At 42.6% G+C, this 27276-nt stretch overlaps 3 protein-coding genes across 7 annotated transcripts; 2 read left to right on the top strand and 1 right to left on the bottom strand.

Moving 5' to 3' along the window:
• Positions 1–1340: 1340 nt before the first annotated feature.
• LOC126565831 (putative lipid scramblase CLPTM1) lies at positions 1341–3470 on the bottom strand. Its single transcript, XM_050223040.1, has 3 exons — positions 3396–3470; positions 1688–3329; positions 1341–1612 (listed from the first exon to the last, which is right to left on the bottom strand). The coding sequence occupies exons 1-3, from the start codon at positions 3468–3470 to the stop codon at positions 1341–1343; spliced, it is 1989 nt and encodes a 662-aa protein (XP_050078997.1).
• Positions 3471–8878: 5408 nt separating this feature from the next.
• LOC126565753 (ubiquitin-60S ribosomal protein L40) lies at positions 8879–9681 on the top strand. The gene is made up of 3 exons (XM_050222959.1): positions 8879–8943; positions 9175–9404; positions 9483–9681. Exons 2-3 carry the CDS (start codon positions 9179–9181, stop codon positions 9641–9643), a joined length of 387 nt encoding a protein of 128 aa, XP_050078916.1. The 5' UTR covers positions 8879–8943; positions 9175–9178; the 3' UTR covers positions 9644–9681.
• A 2455-nt stretch (positions 9682–12136) lies between these two features.
• On the top strand, positions 12137–24012 carry LOC126563818 (protein turtle). Of its 5 annotated transcripts, none has more exons than XM_050220578.1 (12): positions 12137–12207; positions 16054–16543; positions 16681–16805; positions 17729–18011; positions 18082–18323; positions 19065–19335; positions 19412–20266; positions 20378–20458; positions 20714–20794; positions 20946–21359; positions 21887–21953; positions 22214–24012. In XM_050220578.1, exons 2-12 carry the CDS (start codon positions 16108–16110, stop codon positions 23973–23975), a joined length of 4617 nt encoding a protein of 1538 aa, XP_050076535.1. In that variant the 5' UTR covers positions 12137–12207; positions 16054–16107; the 3' UTR covers positions 23976–24012. The 5 variants fall into 5 exon arrangements, 4 of the variants coding, with proteins under 4 accessions (XP_050076535.1, XP_050076533.1, XP_050076534.1 ...); XM_050220577.1 differs by lacking the exons at positions 12137–12207; positions 20714–20794 and adding exons at positions 14939–15071; positions 22082–22093 and having other exon boundaries at positions 22214–22324; XM_050220576.1 differs by lacking the exon at positions 20714–20794.
• The last annotated feature ends 3264 nt before the right edge of the window (positions 24013–27276 follow it).

Raw genomic sequence — 27276 nt, 5'->3', positions numbered from 1 at the left:
GACCAGCTCGTGATGCCATGACCAAGTTGCCAATCCGTCGCCATCTGATCCCCGACAGGCTCAACTCCACCCTGGGTCCATGGGTCCAGCACATACATATACCCCAATTATCGTATCCTTCCGACTTTGACTACCGTCAGGACATCTGCACATGGAAACAGCGCAGCTAGCTTGAGACCCATTCTCGTATTCTCCACATGTCCTGCATATACATACCATCAAAGATATCCAGACCAGTTCATAGTGCATAGGCGTCCGCCGTTAGTATAGTCCAGCAATTGACTTACGCTTACGCCCATAGAGGAATATTGAACGTATCGGCGGCGCATGACATATCGTTGATATCATTGTTAGAGTCTTCTAGACAGGAGCTTGTGAAGCACGTAGTAGGCATGATTTCCCTGAAAAGCGCACTTTCGGATTTCACTACCTGTGTTGTAGTCTGAAGTTACGATCGTGTAACAAGATTGCAGAACTCCTCTGCCACCTCAATCCAATTCAAGATCAATTGGCCTTGGGTTTCCGCTGAGCCTTATTCATGTTTGTTTCTTATCCAGAACTTTACTTTATATTTTCAGTATCTTTATTTGGTCGTCATCACAACATCATATTTATAGTTCGTCTCACAATATCTCTTCCACTGACCAAAGCTTAGCTCAATAAGTGCACCAACATTCATAGACATTGATGCCAGACCGTGCGTCATCTGTAGATCTGCCATAACGATGCCAGATTAAGCACGTGTACGTTTGCACGAAAGACAAGACACAAACATTGAGCAAACAGTAAAGATAACCTCAAGTACCTTATCTAAACGATGTATACTAAACCGATCGAGCTAGATGTGTGATATTTTATCAGCATGAAACATTCAGCACCATGAACAAGAAGTAAGTGCCAATTGAATAATTCTTTGTTCGTCTTGAAATTCTTACGCTTTGAGTTGTCATACTACACTAACACGTACTTTGATCATGTAAAACATACCACAGTCCATTCCTTCGTGCTGCATGACACTACCTTGCTAACGTAGTATTTAGGAGAACGAATGAACCTAGTAAAGCTTTCATACAGTTATTGGTTACGGCTGAATGTGGAGCGCGATCGTCAGCAGCTTGTTATACTGCGCCATTTCTAATTACTACGACAAAATTAAATAAACTAGAAGGTAGAAAACAAATTCGCTAGCGCAATGAACGCATCAAGATATAATTTTAAGACAACAGTTGTCTACACACAAACACACACACAAACGTACACGTGTTTTTTGCTCCAAGCAAGGGCGGGTAAAGCATTCTAATGAGTTACTAACACTGTGTCTAAGGTCCCCTTTACCAACCCTAGTCATCTTTTTTATCCGTGGCTGACTTGTTCGCTCCCTTGCGTTTCGGGGAAGACTTTTTGTTCTTCCTTTTCTTTGCATTTGGGGAAGCGGGTTGACTTCCTGCTTCCGGGGCTTCCTGCTCATCAGCGCTACTGGGACTACTGGGTTCAGTCAAAGGTGCGGGCACTTTGGATGCTAACATTTCTGCCGAGAATCCGAACTCATTCACACGCTTCGAATCCACCTTGTAGATCCAGCGTTGGTAAAGGAAGATAAAGAAGACAATATCTGTAATAAGGAAAGAGGACATATTTTAAACATTTCTACACTTCACTAAAGCGCACGGGGAGAATCATCACTAACCGTCGCGGAAGCATCCGATTCTATACATCATGGGCATTTTGATCACGAAGGCAAAGATGTCGTCGATGAAGGTGTTCAAAAATTTGTAGGTCAACATTCGCCAGGGTAAATGAGCGACCGACTTCAACTTGTAGTTGATAAATAGCTGCGGCGTCATCATTATAAAACCGAATGTGAGCAAGTATCCGTACAGCATATTCAGCACAAACGAATACCATCCTTTGTGCTCCTGGTACAGGACGCTGTACACACTGTAAGCCAGCAACAGCGGGAAGCACACCCATCCTAGATACTTAAATGCAAGATTGTCGTACTGCCTTGTGCTGGATTCCACGTACGATCCTTTGTCAGTGAAGGTAATACGGGGCAGAAGTCCGAAGATGCGATTTTCCTTACTAACGTTGATGTTGACCACCTTCTGAATTTTCCACACTTCGATACCGAGCCCCATTAGGCAACTGATCTTGATCATGAAGTTGGTCTCGTTGTCCAACACGTATAGCAGCACAATCACCGACTGAAATACGCCAAAGAATACTGATCGCACGGAAAGACCCTCTAATGACTTGCGGTTGTTCCAGAACTGGATGTCGTTCTTAAAGGCCAGTAACTCGAATACACTGTGCAGAATTGTTACCACGATCGTTACGCCTAGCAGATACGGATTATTGTCAAGCAATGCTTCCTTCAAGGAATCTTGATCTTCGTCCGACTCAGTGCCGCCGGACAGTGCTTCCGTGAACATGTTGTTGGCCCATTTGTTGCGCATAGTTTGAGCTGCGTACAGTTGCCACTTGAAGAGGGACAGTGGTTGGTACAATAGGTTCAGCTCCAGCACGGGAGTCGTGCGATTGATGGGCTGGTAGTCCCGCATCATGTTCCAGTAGTCGTTGTAGAACACGATCGGCAGGTACGTTTGACCTCCCGGAAGAAATTTAATGTACTCGTCCAATGGAGGCGGCACGGATCCTTTTATCCAGTTAGTTTGATCCGTCACAAGGTTGATGGTAAGGTTCGGATGCCAGTGGGCGAGTATTTTATCATCCACCAAGGCATCTTCGAGCTCTTTCTCGAACTTTTCCTTTTCTCCCGCGAGCAAATTGTGGGTTTTTGTTCGCTTTATCCGCTTGTACTTGCTAAGCATCGCCTTTGCGTGGCCCATATTTTTGCCAGCGAAATATTCGCCTGCTGCCGGATTGGGGCTAAGGCCCGTCTTCGTGACGTACGTGTGCAGGTATATCGATCCGTTGTTCATCAGCTGATCGGAAGCTGTAATGTGGGTATTGAGCGTAAAGATACCATCCTTGTCACGACCTCCGTACCAATCACCGTACACCAGGCCTTCTTGCAGCCAAATTAAGCTGCTTGGATCAGTAAAGTCCACATTGTACTGATCTTCCGAGATGTACACATGCAAATCAAACACGGTACCATTTTCAAACAGATTCCAGGCATTTATCTTCGATTTGCCCGTTGCCTGTTGGTTCACTCCGGCATCCGGGGCAGGCCGGCGGAAGAATGAAGAGATGAAATAAATAATCAATGCTCGGATGATCAGTGATTTCGTGATGGCAAAAAATGATTCAGCGCGTGACGGTTGCTGCTGTAGCAGTTGTGGTGCGGCCTGTCCTTCAACGGTGCCCTGGGAGAGAAAAAAAGTGTACTTTTTCATTTAAAATTTTCTCCCGTAGTAAGCCCTAAAACTTACGTCCGGTTGGTTTTGATCACCAGCGACCAGGGAATCACTTTCCGCTGGAGCGGTACCATTATCTTCTTGCGGCATTCTGTAGCTGTATTGCTTGTATTTTCTTATTTTCTTTGAAGCTATAAAAATAAGATTCACTGAACCGACACTCGGTACATAACGCCAAGGTTAAGCCACTTGTTGTTTGAGCACGAGCCCCGAAGAAGAGTCGAGGCGGGGAACTTATCGGAACCAGCTTCCGATATAAAAATATCAAAATGCTGCTAATTGAAGTTTGCTCGTGACCCGCAAAGCAAAAAATAGCCGTACTGTCGGCTTGACAACCGAATGACGTGGTTCTGTCTCGGTCGTCAATTTTGGCAGATCGAGTCCAAACTGTCAAAAAAATAAAATTCATCGACATCGACGAAATCGTTTCATCGAAAGTGACAGCATGTCAAGCTCGTTAGCCGCTGTCACGGCATAAAATGATAATCATGATCGTCAAAATGGCGTTTAGTGAAGCCCAGAATAGAACTCGCTTGCTCGGGCGTAAAAAGCCTTGAAAAAATCCGAGAAAATATCGATTTGTTATGCATTGTTATGTGTTGCGAAAGGTACAAATTACTGAAACTAATGTTTATTTTGTTGTTTTCATTGTTCTTTCAGCAGGCTTTGCCTTCCAAATGCATGCCGGGTGCTAGCCGAATCCCCCGACTCTATAGCAGAGCCGCAGCCTCTAATTACGCTGTCCAAGCAGTCAAAGAATGAAACTACTCGGCCTGAGGCATACGGGAACGATACAGCAAACATCCATACAAACATTCCCGGCGAATCATGGGGCTACCGGGATCCATCACGGTTGCTGCAAAGGCTGCAGCCTTTGCCGGTGTAGAACAAACCCTCTTGCACCTGCGGACCTAACCTTTCTGTCCGGATGGCATGGCAAAACGATCCGGTTGTGGAGTTTTCGTTCATTCAACTACCCCGGTGTGCTGCGGCTAGATGATCGTCCGTTTTTTCCCTACGATGTAGGATAAGGGATAAGAATGGATAGGACAGTTCTCACGGCACAGAAAAAGAGCTCTCTTCAACGCAAACGAGTCCATAGAGCGGATCTTTCACTGGTAAGGAACAAATGAAACACTTTTTTTATCATTCATCGCATTTATTTGATCATATCTTTACGAAACTATATTGTTTTCTGGTCATAGAAAGGATATGCTCATTGTCATCAGTGCTTCTTTTCGACGGAACTCGAAATTCATCTGTTCGCTAAGACAGGTGAACAAGGGCATGTGACGAACATAAACGCTGGATCCGGCAGAGGTACGCAGAAAAAAAATGCTGCTTAAACCCGAACCTTCAGGTAACTCTGTTATTCTCCGAACGACAATACAACACACATACATTCTCCGAATGATGAGGTGCTGTATTGGTCGTCAATTTTGGCAGATCGAGTAACCCCGTGAAAAACAATTTGTCAAAAAAAATCATCACATCGACGAAATTCTTTCATCTACAGTGACAGCCTCGTCAAACGCTGTCTTTGTCATAAAATGATAATCATGATCTTCAAAATGGCGTTTAGTGAAGCGCAGAATAGAAGTCGCTTGCTTCTGCGTACAAATCCGTGAAAATATCGTTTTATTGTGCATTTTCTGAGTACGTAATGCGTTACGAAAGGTACACACTGCTAAAACTAATGTTTTTTTTTTGTTGTGTTCATTGTTCTTCCAGCATTTCTCCCTTCTACATTCATGCCTGGTGCCTGTCGACCCCCTGCCCGGCTCTGTGTAGCACAGCCGCAGCTACTAAAGCAGTCGAAGAATGAACCTACTTGGTCTGAGGCTTCCGGAAACGACCCGGCAAACATCCATGCAAACATTCCCGGCGAATCGTGGGACTACCGGTATCCATCACGGCAGCTGCTGCAACCTTTGCCGGTGTAGAACAAAACCTCCTGTACCTGTGGGCACACGACAGCAAGCGTTTCCTGGTAGTATGATGAAAGAGATCTTGTTGAACCGTACCTTTCTGCCCGGAAGGCAAGGCTAAACGATCCGGTTGTGGAATTTTCGTTCATTCAACTACTTCGGTGTGCTGCAGCTAGATGATCCCGCGTTTTTTTTGCCTACGATCTAGGACAAGGGATAAGAACGGAGAGGATTATAGTTCTCACGGGACAGAAATCGAAAAACCGGTTTCGGCAAAACATAACGCAAATTTAATCGAAATGGGAGCAGGGTGGAACGCATGACGATCTTAAAATCACCGTAGTCTGCTGTGTACGTAACAGAAAAACGGTGCATCTGTACAGGTACAGCTACCGCAGGAATACTTGCCGTCGTTTGCTGTCCTACCATACGCGCAGCGTTGCCCTTGTGGACGTGTTATTGATTGGCTTTTCAATTGAAGAGAGGGCATGATGGATCGGACAGTCTGTGAATCTTGTTCGAAGAGACGCACAAATGCCAACGTAAGCGATCGTCCGGGTTTTGATGCGTTCATGTTACTTTAAATAAAAAAATCTCCCGATTTGATGACAATTTTGCTATGATTCGATGTGTATCCATCGGTCGTAGTATAATTATTTTCTACACCCGAATAAAAACATAATAAATAAATATTAAAGAAAGAAATAGATAAAATGTATGAAAAATACGAGGAAGAAAATTAAATGAGGAAATGAATTAGTTACACAAAAAATAGTATTTTATTCGAAAATCTCTTCGCTTGGTATTTTGGCAACCCTGCTTTAGGTAACATATACGGCGAAAATTGACGCATTGTCAGGCGAAAAATTCGCCAAATGCTACCTCCTAGATTTCATGCTCTCCTGTTACTTCAACTGATAAATTTGGCTGGTTTTTGAGAAACATTTTGCTGAGCCCAATGTAACCGGAGAGCAGGAATTTTAGAAGGTAGCATTTTCCAAATATTTCCCAAAAACCTGCCAAATTTATCAGTTGAAGTAACAGGAGAGCAGGAATTTTAGAAGGTAGCATTTGCCAAATAATTCCGAAAAACCGGCCAAATTTATCAGTTGAAGTAACAGGAGAGCATGAAATCTAGGAGGTAGCATTTTTGCGAATTTTTCGCCTGACAATGCGTCAATTTTTTCCGGCGATTTTCGCCGTGTATGTTGCCTAAAGCAGGGTTGCCAAAATACCAAGCGAAGAGATTTTCGAATAAAATACTATTTTTTGTGTAACTAATTCATTTCCTCATTTAATTTTCTTCCTCGTATTTTTATGCATTTTATCTATTTCTTTCTTTTATATTTATTTATTATGTTTTTATTCGGGTGTAGAAAATAATTATACTACGACCGATGGATACACATCGAATCATAGCAAAATTGTCATCAAATCGGGAGATTTTTTTATTTAAAGTAACATGAACGCATCAAAACCCGGACGATCGCTTACGTTGGCATTTGTGCGTCTCTTCGAACAAGATTCACAGACTGTCCGATCCATCATGCCCTCTCTTCAATTGAAAAGCCAATCAATAACACGTCCACAAGGGCAACGCTGCGCGTATGGTAGGACAGCAAACGACGGCAAGTATTCCTGCGGTAGCTGTACCTGTACAGATGCACCGTTTTTCTGTTACGTACACAGCAGACTACGGTGATTTTAAGATCGTCATGCGTTCCACCCTGCTCCCATTTCGATTAAATTTGCGTTATGTTTTGCCGAAACCGGTTTTTCGATTTCTGTCCCGTGAGAACTATAATCCTCTCCGTTCTTATCCCTTGTCCTAGATCGTAGGCAAAAAAAACGCGGGATCATCTAGCTGCAGCACACCGAAGTAGTTGAATGAACGAAAATTCCACAACCGGATCGTTTAGCCTTGCCTTCCGGGCAGAAAGGTACGGTTCAACAAGATCTCTTTCATCATACTACCAGGAAACGCTTGCTGTCGTGTGCCCACAGGTACAGGAGGTTTTGTTCTACACCGGCAAAGGTTGCAGCAGCTGCCGTGATGGATACCGGTAGTCCCACGATTCGCCGGGAATGTTTGCATGGATGTTTGCCGGGTCGTTTCCGGAAGCCTCAGACCAAGTAGGTTCATTCTTCGACTGCTTTAGTAGCTGCGGCTGTGCTACACAGAGCCGGGCAGGGGGTCGACAGGCACCAGGCATGAATGTAGAAGGGAGAAATGCTGGAAGAACAATGAACACAACAAAAAAAAAAACATTAGTTTTAGCAGTGTGTACCTTTCGTAACGCATTACGTACTCAGAAAATGCACAATAAAACGATATTTTCACGGATTTGTACGCAGAAGCAAGCGACTTCTATTCTGCGCTTCACTAAACGCCATTTTGAAGATCATGATTATCATTTTATGACAAAGACAGCGTTTGACGAGGCTGTCACTGTAGATGAAAGAATTTCGTCGATGTGATGATTTTTTTTGACAAATTGTTTTTCACGGGGTTACTCGATCTGCCAAAATTGACGACCAATACAGCACCTCATCATTCGGAGAATGTATGTGTGTTGTATTGTCGTTCGGAGAATAACAGAGTTACCTGAAGGTTCGGGTTTAAGCAGCATTTTTTTTCTGCGTACCTCTGCCGGATCCAGCGTTTATGTTCGTCACATGCCCTTGTTCACCTGTCTTAGCGAACAGATGAATTTCGAGTTCCGTCGAAAAGAAGCACTGATGACAATGAGCATATCCTTTCTATGACCAGAAAACAATATAGTTTCGTAAAGATATGATCAAATAAATGCGATGAATGATAGAAAAAGTGTTTCATTTGTTCCTTACCAGTGAAAGATCCGCTCTATGGACTCGTTTGCGTTGAAGAGAGCTCTTTTTCTGTGCCGTGAGAACTGTAGTCCTATCCATTCTTATCCCTTATCCTACATCGTAGGGAAAAAACGGACGATCATCTAGCCGCAGCACACCGGGGTAGTTGAATGATCGAAAACTCCACAACCGGATCGTTTGGCCATGCCATCCGGGCAGAAAGGTACGGTTCAACGTCATACAAACGAACATACACAATAAAACGTTGTTTTCACGGATTTTCAAGGACTTTCACGCAGGAGCAACCGGCTTCTATTTTGCGCTTCACTAAACGCCATTTTGAAGATCATGATTTTCATTTTACGACGTGGACAGCGTCAAAAAACGAGCTTGACATGCTGTCACTGTCGATGAAACAGTTTCGTCGATGTTGATGAATTTTTTTGACACATTGTTCTTGTCGAAATGATTTCGAAAAAAAAGACGGCATCATGGCGAATTATTTTAGATCGTATTGTGATAATTGTTGAATTATTTACGATTCCACCGGTTCTGATAAAATAAAAAAAATAGAGAAATTTTTCAGTTTCTAAATTGACCAGATGTTTAGTACATGTTACTTAATAAAATAAATAAAATAAATGTATAATATGTATAATACATAAATAAAATAAATGGAATGTCAAATTGATGATCGATTTTAATCAGAATGTCAAAATAGACGTTGGCGCAACCTTTTGCTGTCTGTCAAGATGTTTTTCATTTTTCTTTTTCCGTCAAAGTGTACCAGCGGTCGGACACGTTGGGTAAGTTGGTCGCGTATTTGATTCAATGGAAAATATGAAAATTTAAGCGCTTTTGTCATATTGTTCAATTTACCATAGCGCTAGACATTGCAATAAGCAGCGGAAGTATGTGTGTGGCGAAAATTAAGCCTTATAAGGAAGTGTTTCCCATTGCATGCTAGCATCGTTGTGATTGTATGGTGTACATAACCTCGAATGTCAAACTAAAGGTTCCCCGTTTGTGCTCCACAGAATCATGCAGATTTTCGTGAAAACACTCACTGGCAAGACCATCACACTCGAGGTCGAGCCATCGGACACGATCGAGAATGTGAAAGCCAAGATTCAGGATAAGGAAGGAATACCTCCAGACCAGCAGCGTCTCATCTTTGCCGGCAAGCAGCTGGAGGATGGTCGCACTCTGTCGGACTACAACATTCAGAAGGAATCTACTCTTCATCTGGTGTTGCGACTCCGCGGTGGTGAGTATCTGTGTCCAGTTCAAGCATTACCGATTGCAAACCCATGGTCGGACTAATATGGTGTCTTTTGTATCACAGGTATCATCGAGCCTTCGCTGCGCATTTTGGCCCAGAAGTATAACTGTGACAAAATGATTTGCCGCAAGTGCTATGCTCGCCTGCACCCCAGAGCAACTAACTGCCGCAAGAAGAAGTGTGGTCACACCAATAATCTGCGCCCGAAGAAGAAGCTGAAGTAAGCTATGATGTTCGCGTCGGACTTCACTTGTTTTCCGAACCATTTCGACAGAACATGTGCACGTTTCGTTCGTCAGTGAAAAAGGAATAAAAATCTGATGTTCAAAACATGGATTGCGACGGTATCATGTTCGATTTGATAGCGAAATGGAAAGAAATGGAACGTATTTACCCTGTAGTGGCGGTAGCTTTGTCGCAACGAGTATCTCCGTAACTCCCCAGAAGGTAATTCTAACTTTCTAGCAGTGTATCTTTCGGTGTATTCGGTGGGTAGAGAGAAAAAAGGAACCCACATTTATTTAGTAATCTATTAGTTCGATAGACCTTTGCCACCATTCTGGGAAGTTTGATTGATGAAAAAAAATATTGGTGGCTTTTTTACTTTAAGCAAACCATATGCGGTCGACCACAACAAAAAACCGGTCATTACAGCATGTAAATGCTCAATAAACTTGTTATCTATTAGTTGTATGAGCATTGGGTACTGCATGGCAGAAGAAAAGGCTAGAAATGTTTTCTCACCAGAGTAAGCTATCCCACCGACCACGCGTTGCATGTTGCTCCATCAACGAGGATGGATTTTGTTGGTCCAGAGATCCCAGTTCCCTTCTTGTGATGCAGGAATTCAGATGTTACTAGAAAGGAGAGAAATGCTTCTTTCTCTCTTTTCTGTTAGAGAATGTGCGAGAGCAAGGCCTGTGAGTTATGCTGCTGCCTTTATTTCTGACCATCAAGTACGATGGTTCTGGTTTGGCTACAAAGCAGTCACAGTAGGCAGAGTTAACGGTCAAGATTGGACTGAGTTTCGTTGCGAAGCAGCATAGCAGGCCTGCAAACTGTGTCCGTCAGCCTAAGAACGGTTTTGTGTTCGTTAGCGGGGGCTACTGCCAAGCTGCTGAGTGTTATTCTTGTTTGTAACCTGTTTTGTAAGTGTGTATATTTATGCTGCCTGGAATTTCGTTCCGTCGTCGCACTCTTTTCTTTTGATGTGGTGCCTCCTTTTTGCTAAAACAGAACCATCAACGGTTTGTTTGTGTGGGTTTGCAAAGGTGCGCATCATGTTGCTGCTTACGATTGAGCGCAAGCAGCATAACAACGAACAGCGGCAGCATAGCATTCTCAAACGGTCGGAAGAGCGATGTTTGGCTCCGTGTTCTCGCTCGCGATCTCTCTCGTTCTCGCAGTCATCAGCTTTTTTGTTCCCTCCGTATACGATTTGAGGTACCGAGAGAATGTGTGGCCAAGAAGACTGAGCATAGTAGGGCCACAAAAAATCGATACAACCGTATATGCTGCTTCTGTTGACTCTACGCATCACACATTTTTCAGAAGATCTTCGAAGTACGTTGAGCACACACCACTCCGGCTCTGGTGCTAAGAGTTTGGAGTTTTCATCAAACCTGTGCTATTCGTGAGTGTTGTGAGCGTGTTAATGTGTGCATTGTTATACGTGAGGTTGCATTTCGACCTGACTATCTGCGTTAGTTTTGTTAGAATAGCTTCGAAATTTGTTGAAAAAGCTCTATGCTTTTCAATACTTTTCGAACCAATAGACTGGAGAGAGGGAAAGAGCAGACCAAATAAAGAGAACGCGAAAGCTAGAGAGAGAGAGAGAAAGAGAGAAGGATATATGCTGCACGTGTGTATGTGTATGCGATGCTGGGGAAACTGGCCTGCCGGGGGTGTGCGGTTATTTGGAGGGTTGTATTATTTTCTGACTGAAAACACGGGAAAAGTTCTCTCTTGGTGTTTGAGATTTTAACAGAGTTTTGCGGTCACTCGAAACCAGATTGTATGGGGAGTAAAATGAGGTGTGCCGCGATAACGTACTGTTCCGGGGATGATGATAGGCGTTGCTGCTGGCTGGCCAAGTGAAAATTCTATCCTTGCAGTGTTTTTCTTTTTTTTTTTTTGGGCAATTTCGTTGCAGGTGTAATTGATTTGATGGTGGTGTTTGGATTAATATGCTCAGTGCGCACCGTGTGATAATCGTGATTTAGCTGTGCCGCGGAATCACCCTGTCTCCACCCTGTTATTCGTTATGTGCATTTCCTTCTCACCACGTGTTTGAATGTGTGTGTTTGTGTGCATGTGAATTGAGCAAAAAGGAAAACCCCACTCCCCAAAAAAATAAAATAAAATAACATCGTTCTGTATGTGTGTGCTATAATGCAAATGCTACTGGGTGTACAGCGTGCAAAGAAGTTAGCATTTTCTGTTAAATGTCAAAGTTGGTAAAGATCGTTTGTAAAACTAGTGAATATCGAATGTGACCCCTCAAGGGCCTCTATTTTGCACGCTATATCCATCCTACACGAGAGTGTCCTGGGTTCGCAAGGATACGCTATTTGCTCGCTCATAAAAGCAGGTCAGCGCGTTAGTGCAAAAGGACGAATACGTTAGAAGCACACGTGCGATATCACCTCCTGTGGTTACCACCGTTACGACCTGCTCATTTCCGCTGCCTTCATCACAGCGTAACCTATCGTAGGAACCACAGACAAGAAGCACAACACAGAATGGATTATTGATTGCAGTAACCAGAGAGGAATAGACTCATATCGTGGTAAGTATATTGATATCGATACTCCAATATCCTGCCAATGTATGCAGTCAAAAACAAAACTGTCATCCGGCTAGCATGCTAATTTGAAAGGGCTTCTTGGGGGGAAAGGTATATGCGCCAACGTTCCGAGGTTACGGAGCAAATGGGGGTCAACCCAAACATTGATGTTCGCTATTGTTGCTGCTGTGGTTACTTTGACGCGGTTAGGATGCGCGATGCAGTAGTTAAAACAGTTCCAAGGGAAGTTTTTGTTGGAGATGTTTTATGGCTTCTGTTGGTTAACGGTCAGTTTGCAGACAGGCTTTCATGGGATAGCTAATAAACCATTTTTGCTAAAACAGTCTGCTGGTCGTTTTGTGCTTGATTCGCCCTGCTTAAAAATGTACTCGCATTTCATCGCCCTTTTTTGTTGTTTACATAGGACCCAACATCACTTCCTGTCGGTTGAACGAGTTTTCTCGTTGACTGCACATCCTGCGCCCTATTTCGGTACGTGGAGTTGTGTCATCCGGCGTAACTTTTAACGCTATTGTATCAAAAATCAATCCGTTGATACAGAATGATAAAAAAAACGGATGACTGGAATGTGGTCCATTCAGGTGGAAAACGAAGGAAAGTCGCACAAAATTTAAGAACAAGCATATGGTCAGTCCGAAATACAAGCGAACTGGAGAAGAAAAGACAGGTCACACAGGGCGCTAGAAACGATCGTGCGTATGTACGGAAGATGGAACGTAGGAAAGAGGAACGAAGAAAACGTAGTACAAAAGAAAGAAAGCTAAAGGAGGAGATGAAGATCAAAGATGGGGCGCGGATGGGAAATGTTCGCGTTTTCGTTTTCCTCCTTTTTTCGTCTACTTGTATCGCCTTTCTTTGTGGTTGCCCTGTTGGTGGTGCATTTAGGGTGCCTTGTGCGGGAAGGGATGAACGAGAAGAAGGTGGTTGATGCATGGCGATGAGTGTTTTAAGGTGGATTGTGTTGTGTAGGGTATTTCTTCTGATGACGATGCGACACACGGTGAGCATTATTGGAGGGGAATCTGCTTGTGTTTTGAATGAATTTTGTTATTTTCCTTCGCATCTCGGTGGTTTTTAGTAAATGTGGGAAATTACATAAAAAATGAGAAAGCCGAAAGAACGAAGAAAGGTATCGAAGCATAAAACCAGGGAATCTTAAAGTATGGCCCAAAGATGCTGGTGTGAGGGAGATTTTTATTCGTGTGGTTTTCCGCTTGATCACACCATTCGATTCCCGAACAGGAAGTGTTGTCCGCCCAACACACAAAGCAGGAAGTAAAGAAGTAATCTGTGATATGCAGAAATGGTTGCCTAGGGCTACCATCATCGGCTATGCAGAACTTGAGTACGATCAGCGTTTACCACGATTAATAATCAGACGATAGAGCAGCTCACCAATTCTCGACAGGAATATTGGGATACTTCGGAATCCGAAAAGAATGCAGCCATAATTACAATCCATATCGTCTTCGGTTTTCAGTTCCAGCAGAAAGGAAGCAAGTATTTCTTGAACTGTAATTCATTCGTATTACGATAAATCTCCGTGACCATGTTCAAACGGGGTTGGGAAGTGTTGCCTCTTACTGCAACAGTAGAAAAGAGCACTTTTCTTAAAGAATTTGCTCACGCATGACTTCCGGAAGCCAGACATCACTATTATTAAATGTTGTTTCAACATTCTTATGAGTGTTGTTCGTTTACAGTATAATGTTGCACTAGTGGAGGTGGTGCTACCTCCAAACAGGTGGGCATAATGGCGAATACCGTATGTACTTAAGTCCACATTGTATTGTGGGCACGCCTACAGGTACGACAAATTTAACTGCCTCCCTATTTTTAATTGGTTTGTTTTGGAAACAAAAAATCATCGTGTAGGTAGTATGGCGTTGAGTTTAGATGATTTGCTGAACAAATGTCAACTGTAAGCTGTCCTTCACATTCGCGGGCACGCGTCTGCTTAGGAACATAAAAATGTAATGCTACAGAACTGAACCAAACAAGACACCTAAGGACAGATCGCATGTGTTTGGGAGGCGTGTGAAATCCGTCCGTCATCTGTGTGTAAAAGGGCGAGAGGGCTGAATCTATGTGTGAACAGAACTCGGGGTCTGAGGAAGGAGCATAGGATGCTCCTGTCAAAACGGTAGGCAAACCCTTGATATTTTTCAAACATTTGTGAGGGAGTTGGAATTGAACTCGTTTTTGGAGAGTGTTACACTTTCCAGAGCAAAATCGACAACAAGAGCGCATGAGCAGTAGTAAAGATTGCTGGCGGTGGTTTAGTATTAGAAATACTTATGCTGGTCGTGAGTACAAACCGACAAAAAATTGATTTTATTTAATTGTTAATCACGATCGAATGTGAGTGATGAATTGTAAATAATTGTGGTTTGTGCTGTTCAGTATATGGTCGGGTCGGGTCGGGTATGATTGGGTTTTGACCATCCATGAACCAGTTCATGAAACTGGCAATAACGAGAGATAGCCCAAGTTGAAGAAGCCCAGTACAAGTAGGGAATGCTGTTGGTGCAGCAGTAGGCTGAAAAAATCCGGGAAGAACATCCGGGAGAATGGAGAAACGTTCAGAGAGAATGTAGAAACGTTAAAAGAAAGAGAGAGAGAGAGAGAGAGAGAAAGAGAGAGAACACGGAACGAAAAATTAGAGATAAGAGAGGAAAATGTTGAGCTAAAGTTTTTCTCAAGTTCCACCCAGGCAGCAAATATCGCTGCTGTACGATTCCAGGACAAATTTTCTTCAAAAAGTGGTGTTTAGTGGTCGAGAAAATTAGATTTTTGCTAAATTTCTACTATTTTCAGCCGATTCTTTAGTGGAAAACTAGGGTAAGGTAAACAATGCGTTACGGTCATTGTTGAGTAGGTGAAAATCACTAAGGTTACACTAAAGTTAGGTGTAGTTCCAGAATTTTGGTAGGAAATTATTTTTTCTATCGTAATGGCAATAGGTGTGATATTCTCACCAACCAAGCAATGAATTTGTGAGCTAGCAGACAGTACTATGTGTGTGCATATGTGTTCATGAATGTGTTTGCGTGTTTTACGTGAAAATAGGTGGAATATAATTGCCATTGTTAAATTTTGCGGTGGAAAATATTCTGCCCCTGCTGCGGAAGGATAGCTGAGGCGATAGGATGGTCTTGCTTCAGCTCTGCAGCTTCAGGCTGACACTTGAAGGTTCTAAAACTCAACGCCTACTGCAGGTTTCAGCTTAAACGTGCACACACAACGGCGTGAGAAGAATTGTTATACCTTTTTTTTTTTTGCTCTGTTCTTCATTCTTTATTCATCTTTTACCAGACTACTTGGTCAAACATCTGCAAACAGTTTGTCACTTATACATTTTATTTCGCAAATGTAGGAACCGTCTGATATTTTTGGTCCAGTTAGGAGTAAATAATTAAAAATTCTACCAGCAATATGGTACGCGTTCCATGTTCCAAGGTCCAGGGCAAACAGCCGTTTCAAGGGTAATCCGCAGTGCAATAAAGTGTACGTGGAATGCTATATGATTTGAATTGGATTACGTTGGCCACACCCGCCCCGCGTGTTTGGTGATAAAATATATCGTTGTGCAAAATCTGTATTGATCCATAGAACTTGGTTGGTAGTGTCGTGACGTGAAAAATGTGCACCGACAGTGGCTTTTCCTTTTTTGTCAGAGTGTGTGTGTGAATGTTTTAAGAGTAATTACAGCTGTGGGACTATTTAGTAAACGTGTAATTTTGTTGTCTATTTTTAAGGCACAAGCGCATAGCAAGTCCAATGTGTGTGTGTGTTAATGCAGAGCATGAATTTTGTTCTCCTTCGTAGGTCAAGCCAGCGCCATGAAAACGGTACGTTAGCAGTGACTATGGGATCAGAGGCATGGGCATGTGCGTGGACCCTGGGGTTTTCCGGTGGTGTCAGGCATTAAGCCGGTCGCGATCGTATGCCACAATAACCACACCCAAAACGAATCTCCGGCAAGCTTTTGCCAGTCCTGGTAGATTCCCTGCAACGGGAAGACGCAGCATACGCAGCGCCAGTGAAGAGAAGGAGCATTACCGACGTAAAGCAACTACAAAAGGAAACAATTCTAAAGTGGATACAGTATGCAATTACATTACTAGTACCAATAACAGTACCGCTCACGATCACGATGAGGACGACTTGCAAGTCAACCCATGCAGTAGTGCTTTGGTTCGACACAGAAAAGTGATAGATAAAAGTGCTCGTAATGGTGATAAATCATTGAATCGATTAATTTCGTCCTTGTTGTTGTTGTTATGCTTCACGTTAGGCTGCTGCACGATTAATCCCCGTAAGTATATCATTCAGTGCAACATTTACATTCATTAATAAATCCATCCACTTCATAGTTCCTTCAGCTTTAAGGACAACTTCCAAATTCTGTTGCATAATGTTTCGTCTACTTTCTTTGTGTATTTTTGTAACCAGCGCAAGATGCAGTTCATATTACAGCGATTCTTGGTGAAAGTGTTGTCTTCAACTGTCATGTTGATTTTCCAGGCGAACACCCGGTTCCCTATGTCTTACAATGGGAAAAGAAGGTGAGCGAAAAAGTACGTCATCAAGCAATCCCGGAACATCTAATCAAGTTTTTTATTGCATAAAAAGCGAAACGGCAATGTATCGAAAATATATCCTTCGAACACGCGATAGTCTAAGTATTATACACTTTGTTCAATGTTCAAGTTGTACCTTACCTTTCACTAGAAAATTTTTCGGTTCGGTTTGCATTTTACATTATACAATGTACTTTTTCTTCATTACATTCCCTAACACAGAATCAAGCAAAATTACACGTGCTTAATGAAGACTTACGTTACGAAATGCATTTTGTGATTGAAAAAAAGGTGCATGATATAATATCCGGATATGAACCATATAAAAATATACCAATATTACTTCTTGCATGCATGCTGCGCCTAAAAGTTTTTATATACGATTTAACAAAACAGAAGATAATGAAACTAGTCAAACAAACAAATCCGTATGATTTAACAAGAAGATGCATGAAACTGAAAGTACTCTATAATGTTGAAATTATGTCTAGGTTTCATTTGGTGCAGATATAGCTCTTAAAGCATGTTGTTTTGTTAATTTTATTTATCATTTTATCACTCAAAACGGCCAACTGACAGTCGATCATTGTTTTGGGTTCTGTAGAAATTTGAAGATCATTTGATCATCGTGCCCCCATTGAAATGCATGTACCATTTTCCTATTCTGATGCAAATGATGAATTTACAGTGCAACGCCATTAATCTAGATGTTTGTCGATCCGATCTGCAATAATAACTTGTGACTGTGTACCAAATCAAACTCGATAAAATGGCGCTACACTGTACATTGTAATACCGTAAATTTTTTACCTATATACACTATGTTTGCCGACTATCTGTGCGATAAACTAATTCTACTTTTATGTATTATCTTCTACTTGTTAAACACTTGCTCGAAACTACGCAACGCGTTCTGCCAGGGTCAGGAAATTCCCATTTTCATATGGTACGAAAGTTATCCTACGCACAGCGGAGAAGGATACGAAGGACGAGTTTCTAGAGTACCACCAAATTCGACGTTCGGTGCGGCATCACTGAATCTTACGGACATTCGCGAATCCGATCAAGGCTGGTACGAGTGTAAAGTAGTCTTTCTAAACAGACCGCCGAAGCAGCACAAGAACGGTACATGGTTTCACCTGGACGTCCATGCACCGCCGAGGTTTAGTGTAACGCCGGAAGATATAATCTACGTTAATCTAGGTACATGTGTTCACGCAAACTAGCGTCATCCAATCATCACGTTTAACGTTTGATTCATGCCCAATTTCAGGTGACTCTATCATATTGAATTGTCAGGCAGATGGCACACCAACACCAGAAATTTTATGGTACAAAGATGCCAACCCAGTGGATCCATCCTCTACTGTTGGTATTTTTAATGATGGCACCGAGCTGCGGATTAGCACTATCCGCCATGAAGACATCGGCGATTACACGTGTATCGCGCGCAATGGTGAGGGACAAGTCTCCCATACTGCCCGTGTTATAATAGCGGGCGGCGCTGTAATCATGGTAAAAATTTTGACTAAGAACGAATCTAACAATCACCATACTGAATCCTTGTCAAGCTCGTCAGCTGTAATTGTCGTTGTTCTGTGTAAATGTGGTTTATGCGTAGCTCCGTAACTTTTGTAACATTCTGTTTTTCGATTATCAAATGAATCCTTCCTCTCTCTCGATCTTGTCTGCTATCCTACCTGTCTCTTGTTGTATGGTCATGCTATAAATCCTAGAGCACGAATGCACACTTCTCTTCTCTAGCATTCTGTCGGCTCTGGCACCTGTAGTGTATATCGTATGTATCTTGTCGTTTGCGTATGACATCCTATTTTGTCTACATTCTTTGTCCAGTTTGTCTTTGCACTGTAATCAGCACACACACAAACACACACACACACATACACACACACACACACACACACACACACTATGAAACATCAACTCTAAACTGAGCATATGATGAATGATGAGGTGAAGCATGATCACATTTCTAGGCAAAGGATATTTCTATAGCTTTGATCGATCGATCGTGTTTAGCGCCAGCTTCTCTATCCATTTTGGTGATATATGCTTCAAGTCCTTCTTAGCGTGTATGATGGTGTGTTTCTTTATAATAGTCCAGTATTTCGTGATCACAGTGTGGGATATTTATCCCAAAAACATCGCGTTTGGTGGTGCAAAATGTGAACATTAAATTTACGTGCGTAAGACCCATCTTGAATTAACCACACCTCACATGTTGATTGTGCGCAGGTGCCGCCCACTAATCAGACAAAGTTGGAGGGAGAGAAAGTGCAGTTCACCTGTGAGGCAAAGGCAATGCCGGGAAATGTTACAGTAAGATGGTTCCGTGAAGGGTCACCGGTGCGGGAGGTAGCTGCCCTTGAGACGCGAGTCACAATACGCAAGGATGGTTCGCTGATCATCAATCCGGTCAGTGCAGACGACTCCGGTCAATATACGTGTGAAGTATCGAATGGCATTGGAGAACCACAAAGTGCTTCGGCTTATTTAAATATAGAATGTAAGTAGTGGCTGTGGTTCAACAAAAACACCACGACTTACGGATTGCTCTGTTTTGCTTCATTTCCAAAATACAGATCCTGCCAAAGTGACCTTCACCCCAACAATACAATACTTACCGTTTCGTTTAGCTGGTGTTGTACAATGCTATATAAAAGCGAATCCTCCCCTACAATATGTAACATGGACCAAAGATAAACGATTACTGGAACCTTATCAAACGAAAGACATAGTTATAATGAACAATGGATCGCTTTTATTCACGCGTGTCAACCAAAACCACCAGGGCCGGTACACCTGCACGCCTTACAACGCTCAGGGCACGCAAGGGTCGTCTGGCCACATGGAGGTGCTGGTTCGGAAGCCACCGGCGTTCACCGTCGAGCCCGATCCGCTTTACCAGCGCAAGGTGGGCGAATCGGTCGAGATGCATTGCGATGCACAGGAAGCGGAAGGAACATCCAAACCGAACATCCAGTGGCAACGGCGAGACGGTCAACCGCTGCAAAAGAACCGTGTCCGCATTAACAATGGTAACATTACGATCGAAAACTTGCGGCGGTCCGATTTCGGGTACTACCAGTGTGTCGCTTCGAACGAGGTAGCCACTATAGTTTCCGCCACGCAGCTGGTTATCGAAGGGACACAACCACACGCGCCCTACAATCTGAGCGGCTCGGCGACCGAGTTTTCTGTCACACTGTCATGGATGCCCGGGTACAGTGGTGGTCCGGATTACAAACAGGACTACACCATTTGGTACCGGGAAGCGGGAGTCTCGGAGTGGTCGACCATTCCAGTGACACCGTCGGGAAGCACGCAAGTTACTATCAATCGACTCGCGCCTGGAACTACGTACGAGTTTCAGGTGATAGGCAAGAACGCGCTGGGCGACGGTATGATGAGCAAGGTGATAACTATTCGAACTCTCGGTAAGTTTCGCTTCCTTTACGTTGTTGTGTATGTGTGTGAGTTTGGAGTAATAATATCATTGTAATGCCACTCGTTTCTGACGGTTGAAATGGAAATGTTATTGTACGCAGACGCTCAAAAGACAAAGAAACCTTCGACGACAACGGCGGCGCCTAACAATAAAGAATTCAAACACGCACCAGAAGACTTGGGTAAGAGGTCCTTCAGTGGGCCAGCTTCTCTCATCCAGAAACACCTGCCTGCCCGAATTCTTGCTTGATTTGACACTGTTACCGCATAAGCATCGTCATTAAACACCTTCACTCGCAAACTATCATTATTGTGTCTAACACTGAAACTTTTGTTTGGGTTTTCACATTACGCATCTTTCACACACGTACATATTTTGCTTCACACATAGCTTTCATTGTTGGTTTTTATGTTCCGTTTTGCTTTCCGTTTTACAGACATCGATAGCTATAAAAACATTTTATTCCCTACCGATTCGACTGGTTCGACCTTTTTCCCACCCGTCTTCCGACCCACAGGTACATGCTTTTTACACATTACATTACATTACATCATGTTTCCTTTTCCCCTTTTGATATTGTATCGTCCTGTAGTGTTTGTCTTTGTACCGCTGAACATCGCGGAGAAAATCGTTACACCAACTAATAATTGATCTTTTCGTTGTTGTAGGTCCAAAACCGGGCCAGCCAAGGAACGTGACGGTGGTTGAGATACCAAATGGTTTCCTGATTTCGTGGCAGGTTCCACTAGAACGGGCTCATCTGGTGCAGTTTTACACGATAAAGTATCGAACCGATGCACAGTGGAAGACGCTAAACCGGGGCCAGATTCGACCGGAAGAAACGTCCTATCTGGTAAAGAATCTGGTTGGCGGACGCACGTACTACTTCCGGGTGTTGGCCAATTCGCTCAAGAGCTATGAAACGAGTGAGGAGATCAAATTTCCTGTACCGGCCAGAGTTAAACATAAAGCCATAACGGCAGGCGTCGTTGGAGGCATACTTTTCTTCATTGTAGCCATCATATTGTCGATCTGCGCCGTGAAGATATGTAATAAGCGTAAGCGTAGAAAACAGGAAAAAGGTGAGTACGGTCGAAAAGCGCACATTGAGAGCCGTAGTCAGGGTGTATACTGTCGCCTTTTTCTGGACACTAGCAACACTAATTCTAACCTCATTTCCTAAGCTGTTGAGTACTAACATAGCCGTAATGTAACAAAAAATTCTAACTTAAGCGTTCCACAGTACAATGGAGTTGTACTGTGTCTCCATTGCACAGTACAATGGAGAATTTCTTGTGTTGATGAAAATGAATCTCTCGAAATTGTTTTGCTTGAAATCATTATTATTTCGGTGAAATTTGTCCACCTCTTTCAATGCCATTTCATTGACATCAATAATGATGAATGGAGTACGACAATGCAAAACAAAACGGGTATACGCCTTGATGAGTGCCAGAATCATTTTCTCTAACTGAAACGGGCAATCCATTTCTTGCAGTTTCCTTCGTCATGCGTTCCACAAGTGTGTGTAAGCGTGAGATGCAAGGAAACTATAAGAATGGCTCGATATTACCACCTTTTTTAATTGGTAGAAATTATTCGATTACAGAACTCAACATGGTAACGGCGAGGTTAACCGATAGGAACGCACTTAGTCAACCCATACCCTTGAAAAGGTGAGTTTGGCTAAAGCTCATTTTTGTGACAGCCAGTTTCCGTCTTCTAAACCAGTTCCTTTTTATGATACTAAAGCGGATTTTCTTGTTGCATTTTTTTCACTTCCGTTTATGCTTATCATGTGAAGATAGATACGAAGGTAAAGGAATTTATATACAGTCCTCCTAAGACGATTGTGTTGCAGACTGCAATTGACCGCACCTGATAAAATTCTCATTATTGGTGTATTTTCTCTCTCTCTCTCTCTTATTTGTAACAGATATATGCAAGGAGAAAGAAAAGCAAGCCGTATTCCCGGCCTAAACATACTGATAGCTATATTACACTGGATTTGGCCACCAGGACGTTGTCAAAACTGTGATTCTATATATTCGAATAAATTTATCGGCGACCAATCGTTGAACGTGGGACAAATTCATCGCTCTGCCGACGGACGGTTCGTACTGTCGCAGGACCTAGTGGATGGTATCGTGTCGCTGCGAAACAGCATCGTGTCGCAATACAGCAGCAGCGACGACGGTGGCTTTCTCCCCAAACGACTTCCCTCGCTCACTAAGGCTTCCTGGCGCCGGCCACTCGTATCCTATCCGAGTCAGCTAAGCCTGCAACTGGAAACGACCCTGAGCAATCATGGCGATGTGATTGGTATGGGCAGAGGGCCGGGGTTGCAGTTGGCTGAACCGCAGCATTCCCTGTACACCAACACGATGCCAGAGAACAACATGATGATTTCGTCGATAAGCTCCACGCTGCCACCGATGTTGGCACAAACGATCTACACTACTCCGTCTCGCATTTCAAAAGTCGTGGCCAGCTCACCAGCCACCTCTAGTCCGCAAGTGGTCAACTCACCTTGGTCTCCACTGTACTTCAGCGATCTCAGCTCAGTTCATCATCTCAGTTCGGCTGAGCGTTCCTTCCCGACGCCGCAGAGTGTTCACTCCGTGCATCGGTACTACAACCATGAGTTGCCGGTACTGCAAAGCTTGCAGCACATGTCGGCAAATCATCACCACCACCATCATCATCATCATCATTCGACGCACGGATTTATACCAGTACCGGATGTTTCCGTCAGTCTGCCGCCGTACTACTACGGCGGTCAAGCGAGCGTTGAGCTATCTTCCTCAATGCCCGAATCGAATCGTCAAAATCTATACCAAAACGTACCATCATGGGGTTATTACGGTACTGCAACGAGAACAGCGCCAACCGGAGGCACTCATCCATACAGCAACAATCGCTCAAAGCTTCTGTCGCGCTACTATTCTCGAAGTATGCCTCGAAACATAAACCGTGCCATCGTACCCGAACTTCGATCGCCAATGTTGAATCTCAATCTCAACACTACCTCACTCAGTGCCGGCGTGGGGCTTGAGAACTCGCCTCAGAGCTATTCTAGCTCGAGTGGTTTTGGCAGCAAAAACACTTCCAGCAATAACACACAACCGAGTGGTGGTACATCGACAGGAACGATTGGAGCTGCCGCTCCCGCAATACATCAAAACATTTTACGAGAATGGCGCTACTTGCCACCGTACAGACCACCACCACCTCCGCCCAGCCTTCATCATGCAGCCCCGCTGTCCATCGGAGGAGGTCGTTTCGAAAATCCGCCCTATTCCATGTCACACTGGTTGGAGCTAATCACGAGGCTAAACATAGCGTCGGAAAAGGCCAACATCAACAACACGGCTGACGTGGGCAGTGTTGACGGGCACTACGAATTTGATCCTTCCACGCCAACTCCCACGGCTTCCACACCCACGGGTCTGATACGGGATGACTTTCATCATCTGATGACGCTTCCCTCCACCTCAAGTGATCTGCTGTGGAGTGCAACGGGCCTGACCGGTGTCGTTTCCTCGCTGAGCGGTGGAAGAAAGCGAGGCCAGTCACGGTACGACAATATCGATGCACGCGTGCAAGCTATGAAGGAGGAGTTCAATGAGTATCGAAAACGTCAGCAGCTACAGGCCGTCAATGGACCGAGTGTGATAGAGCTCGAAAGTGCCTGCTAGAGAGAATGTTGCTTTGGTGCGAGCCACCGGGAGCGGTAAGTTGAGAGTATGTGTTGTTCGTAAGTGCGTCAGCCTCCGTCAATGGCAATGGCAATGAGATATGATCAATGGAAGAAATCGAGTAAATTTCGTACATCTTTTTGTACTAGGGTGCATGCTAGAGACAACGGTTCAAATCTGCCCTCGAGCTACAACCGGAGATTTGGTTTACAATGATTATGTTTTAGCTGTGATTAATGAGAGTATGTATCCGCAGAGTGAAGATCGCAACACAATGACTCGAGAGCCTGACTACTACTACTTTTACTACTACTACTACTACTGAATGGGTTGTTGGTCTGTGCAAAGCAATAGCAATTGAATTCTTTTAAATATTTATCTACGTACACCGTTACCGTACGGTCCGCATCTGATGGACGAGAAAGGAATACTTGTGCATTTCGTGATTTGGTGTGCTATGATGCAACTGAATGAGGCGTCAAATCGAACACTACTGACCGGTACATATTACCATCATTCCTAGTAACCAGGAACATTCAAACTAACCAAGCAAACGGGCAAAAAACTGGATAGAATGATCGGCGTGGATAAAGAGCATATGATGAAGCAGGGGTGTCACGATTTGCCAGATAAACACAAACCCACTCATATACACATTCAAGAATGCAGCAACACAAGTTTTTTCAGAACACATATAGAGAGCACGCTCACCTTTACTGATACTAAAAAAATCACCCATTTCACAAGACAAAACTCTTAAATGGAATAATACCCATTTTAAGCGATAAAACAAAACAATTTCTGCACATAGAGAGAAAGCGATTAAAATTGAACATGAGAACATGAGAAATAGTAAAAAAACGTAATTAATATTCAATGTTCTTCTACCCGAACAATACTCACCAACCCCTCAGAGGAAGGAAGTTCAAAGGCAGTAATGGGAAGAAGAAAAAGGAAATTGACAGAATGAAAAAAACAACAAACATATAAACAAGATGGCGAAAACGACACAAACGATGGAAAATGCAAGCAACACAAACAGTAGAATGTAAGAGATTACGAGTAAGATATTATCTAGTATCATAGCAACCACAGAAGATGGATGCACAACGAAGTGCTCGTTGTCGGAAAAATAAACAGAACGAAGCAAGCGGTGGCGAAGTAGTGAAAATTAGTAACAACAAGAAAAACAAAAATGAAAACAAAAGAAAAATCCAATAAGCATACGACGATTATTGGCCGCTTGCTCTGGTATTCAGGTCGATAAAGTAATATGGGCAAGCGCAAACAAAACAAAAAAAAAAAATTCATTCTAAACTAGCAACAAAAAAAAAAAAAGGATTTACTAATTCATGCAAATTATAACAATTGCAAACAGATACGAATATACTTTTTTGTGTTTAAATCCGGAAAATGAGTAATAGTCGGATTATTATGCAGAAAAAAGAATGAATGAACAACAAACTACTAAGAAGGACGCAATTTAGCAGCATTTAGCAGCAATGAAGAATGGACGATGGTTGTATGAACAAACACGAAAAAGGCAGCAAATCGTATTGATAGTAAATGATTTTCAATTGATTGTATTACTCGAATGAGACAAAACCTAGTACGTTTTGTGCTGCACAACTCAATGTAACGGAAAATTAACAGTTGAGCTAGCGAAAAGAAAAGAAAAACATACTGTGAGCTATGAACAAACGAATGATTGTTTATTTTTATGTATGAGCAGTCCATTAGATATGAGAGTTTTCGTGAAAAACAAAAAAAAAGTTCGCCAACAAACTGCACAAATGATATCTTGTTGACCGATGCTATCTTTGATAGTAGGAACCAAAACACAAACAATGCTAAGAAGAAATCAATATCCTAGCAACATGATGTTTTTTTTCATTATTCCGCTTTATAATTAAGTTTATTGTTCTGCTTTAAGCTTTTTATGTTTAATACTCTTAAGTGGTTGCAATTTTTGTTTTTATTTTTGCCTATTTTTTTACTTTTAACCAATTTTAGTGTGGTTGTCACATTATTCTCACTACGATTTGAGTTTTGAGTAGACGCAATTTTTATAAAATACACGCTGCTTCAAAGAGTGTCACCTCCTACCGCGAGCCAGCATTATTTTTGATAGAAAGCAGCGCAATTATGATTAGTTTACTGATCTAATATTTGGTTTTTTAACCGAAATCGAAAAAAGTTGCAACAAAACATGATTAATTAATTATAGCCGAATAAAAGAAGTATTGAACTGGTTTCAGTGCTCGCTCAATGAAAAAGAGCGTTTTAATTAATGAAAAGCTGCGCACGAATATGGCGCCAGAGTAGAGACAGGGAGTTATTTAAATGAAGTAAAAAAAAACTCTAACAAGCGATAGGACATAATAGATATCTAGAGCAGTTTAACTAGTAACACGATCGATGATCTCTATCTCTCATTCGCGCTACGAAAAGGCAATTGAGACATACACATACACACACACACACACACACACACACACACACACACACACACACACACACACACACACACACACACACACACCTATTCACGGAACACTTCAGGTTGGCTTATTGGAATTAGAAGAGATTTCGAAAACAAACAAAAATGCAGCACATGGAGAAAAGGATACATTTTAGTCGGTGGCGACCCATGAAGACTTTCGAACGTTCATACATGACAACACGACACGCATCGTCTAATCGCGTAACTTGTATATATATTCCTTGTTCTCATATGATTTCCATAAACAAAACAAACAAAACAAAAAAAAAATATAGAGAAAGCAAAACCGACATACACATACATTCCATTAGCTTCTAGTTTATATCGAGTAAGGTTTAGAAGAAAACACTTAAAATAATAACAATTATCGGATTAGAAAATGGAAGCTACTGAATATATAACGAATTACAAACAAAAAACAAAAATACAAAAATCCAACAACAAAAAAAAAAACGCGGAGGAATGATTTTGGATTTGGAAGCTTTAATTTTGTATTTCCTGTGATTTGGAGTACATTACAAATAACACGTTCTGTTGTGTTATTCGATTCGATTTTTTATGCTCACTCTTGCCGCGCCACGCTCACTCAAGTAAGGAAAAAGTTGAAACGTATAGTTTAGCAGCTACATAGTTTCAGTTTGTCCATGAAACTAGTAAGTAACTTACACCAATTACAGTGCAAATGAGTTTGGTGTTAAGATCAACGACGAATTTCGTTGTGGGTGAGACACGTGGATCAAATTAATTTATTATTGCGATGCATTTATTTATTTAAAAATTCAGTGTTATTATACTTAT

This window comes from Anopheles maculipalpis, chromosome 3RL (assembly GCF_943734695.1).
Source record: "Anopheles maculipalpis chromosome 3RL, idAnoMacuDA_375_x, whole genome shotgun sequence".
NCBI classification, from domain to species: domain Eukaryota; kingdom Metazoa; phylum Arthropoda; class Insecta; order Diptera; family Culicidae; genus Anopheles; species Anopheles maculipalpis.
The sequence above is the reverse complement of the archived record's forward strand: the minus strand, read 5'-3'. Positions and strand labels throughout refer to the sequence as shown.

What these genes read in the sequence shown, in the direction of transcription:
- LOC126565753 (XM_050222959.1), top strand. Translation starts at nt 9,179, where the DNA reads ATGCAGATTTTCGTGAAAACACTCACTGGCAAGACCATCACACTCGAG. An exon ending in GGTGTTGCGACTCCGCGGTG is followed by an intron (nt 9,405 to 9,482) that starts GTGAGTATCTGT and finishes TTTGTATCACAG; the next exon opens with GTATCATCGAGCCTTCGCTG.
- LOC126563818 (XM_050220578.1), top strand. Translation starts at nt 16,108, where the DNA reads ATGGGCATGTGCGTGGACCCTGGGGTTTTCCGGTGGTGTCAGGCATTA. An exon ending in CTGCTGCACGATTAATCCCC is followed by an intron (nt 16,544 to 16,680) that starts GTAAGTATATCA and finishes TTTTGTAACCAG; the next exon opens with CGCAAGATGCAGTTCATATT. An exon ending in GGCTTATTTAAATATAGAAT is followed by an intron (nt 19,336 to 19,411) that starts GTAAGTAGTGGC and finishes TCCAAAATACAG; the next exon opens with ATCCTGCCAAAGTGACCTTC.
- LOC126565831 (XM_050223040.1), bottom strand. Translation starts at nt 3,470, where the DNA reads ATGCCGCAAGAAGATAATGGTACCGCTCCAGCGGAAAGTGATTCCCTG. An exon ending in GTGATCAAAACCAACCGGAC is followed by an intron (nt 3,330 to 3,395) that starts GTAAGTTTTAGG and finishes TTTCTCTCCCAG; the next exon opens with GGCACCGTTGAAGGACAGGC. An exon ending in AATCGGATGCTTCCGCGACG is followed by an intron (nt 1,613 to 1,687) that starts GTTAGTGATGAT and finishes TCCTTATTACAG; the next exon opens with ATATTGTCTTCTTTATCTTC.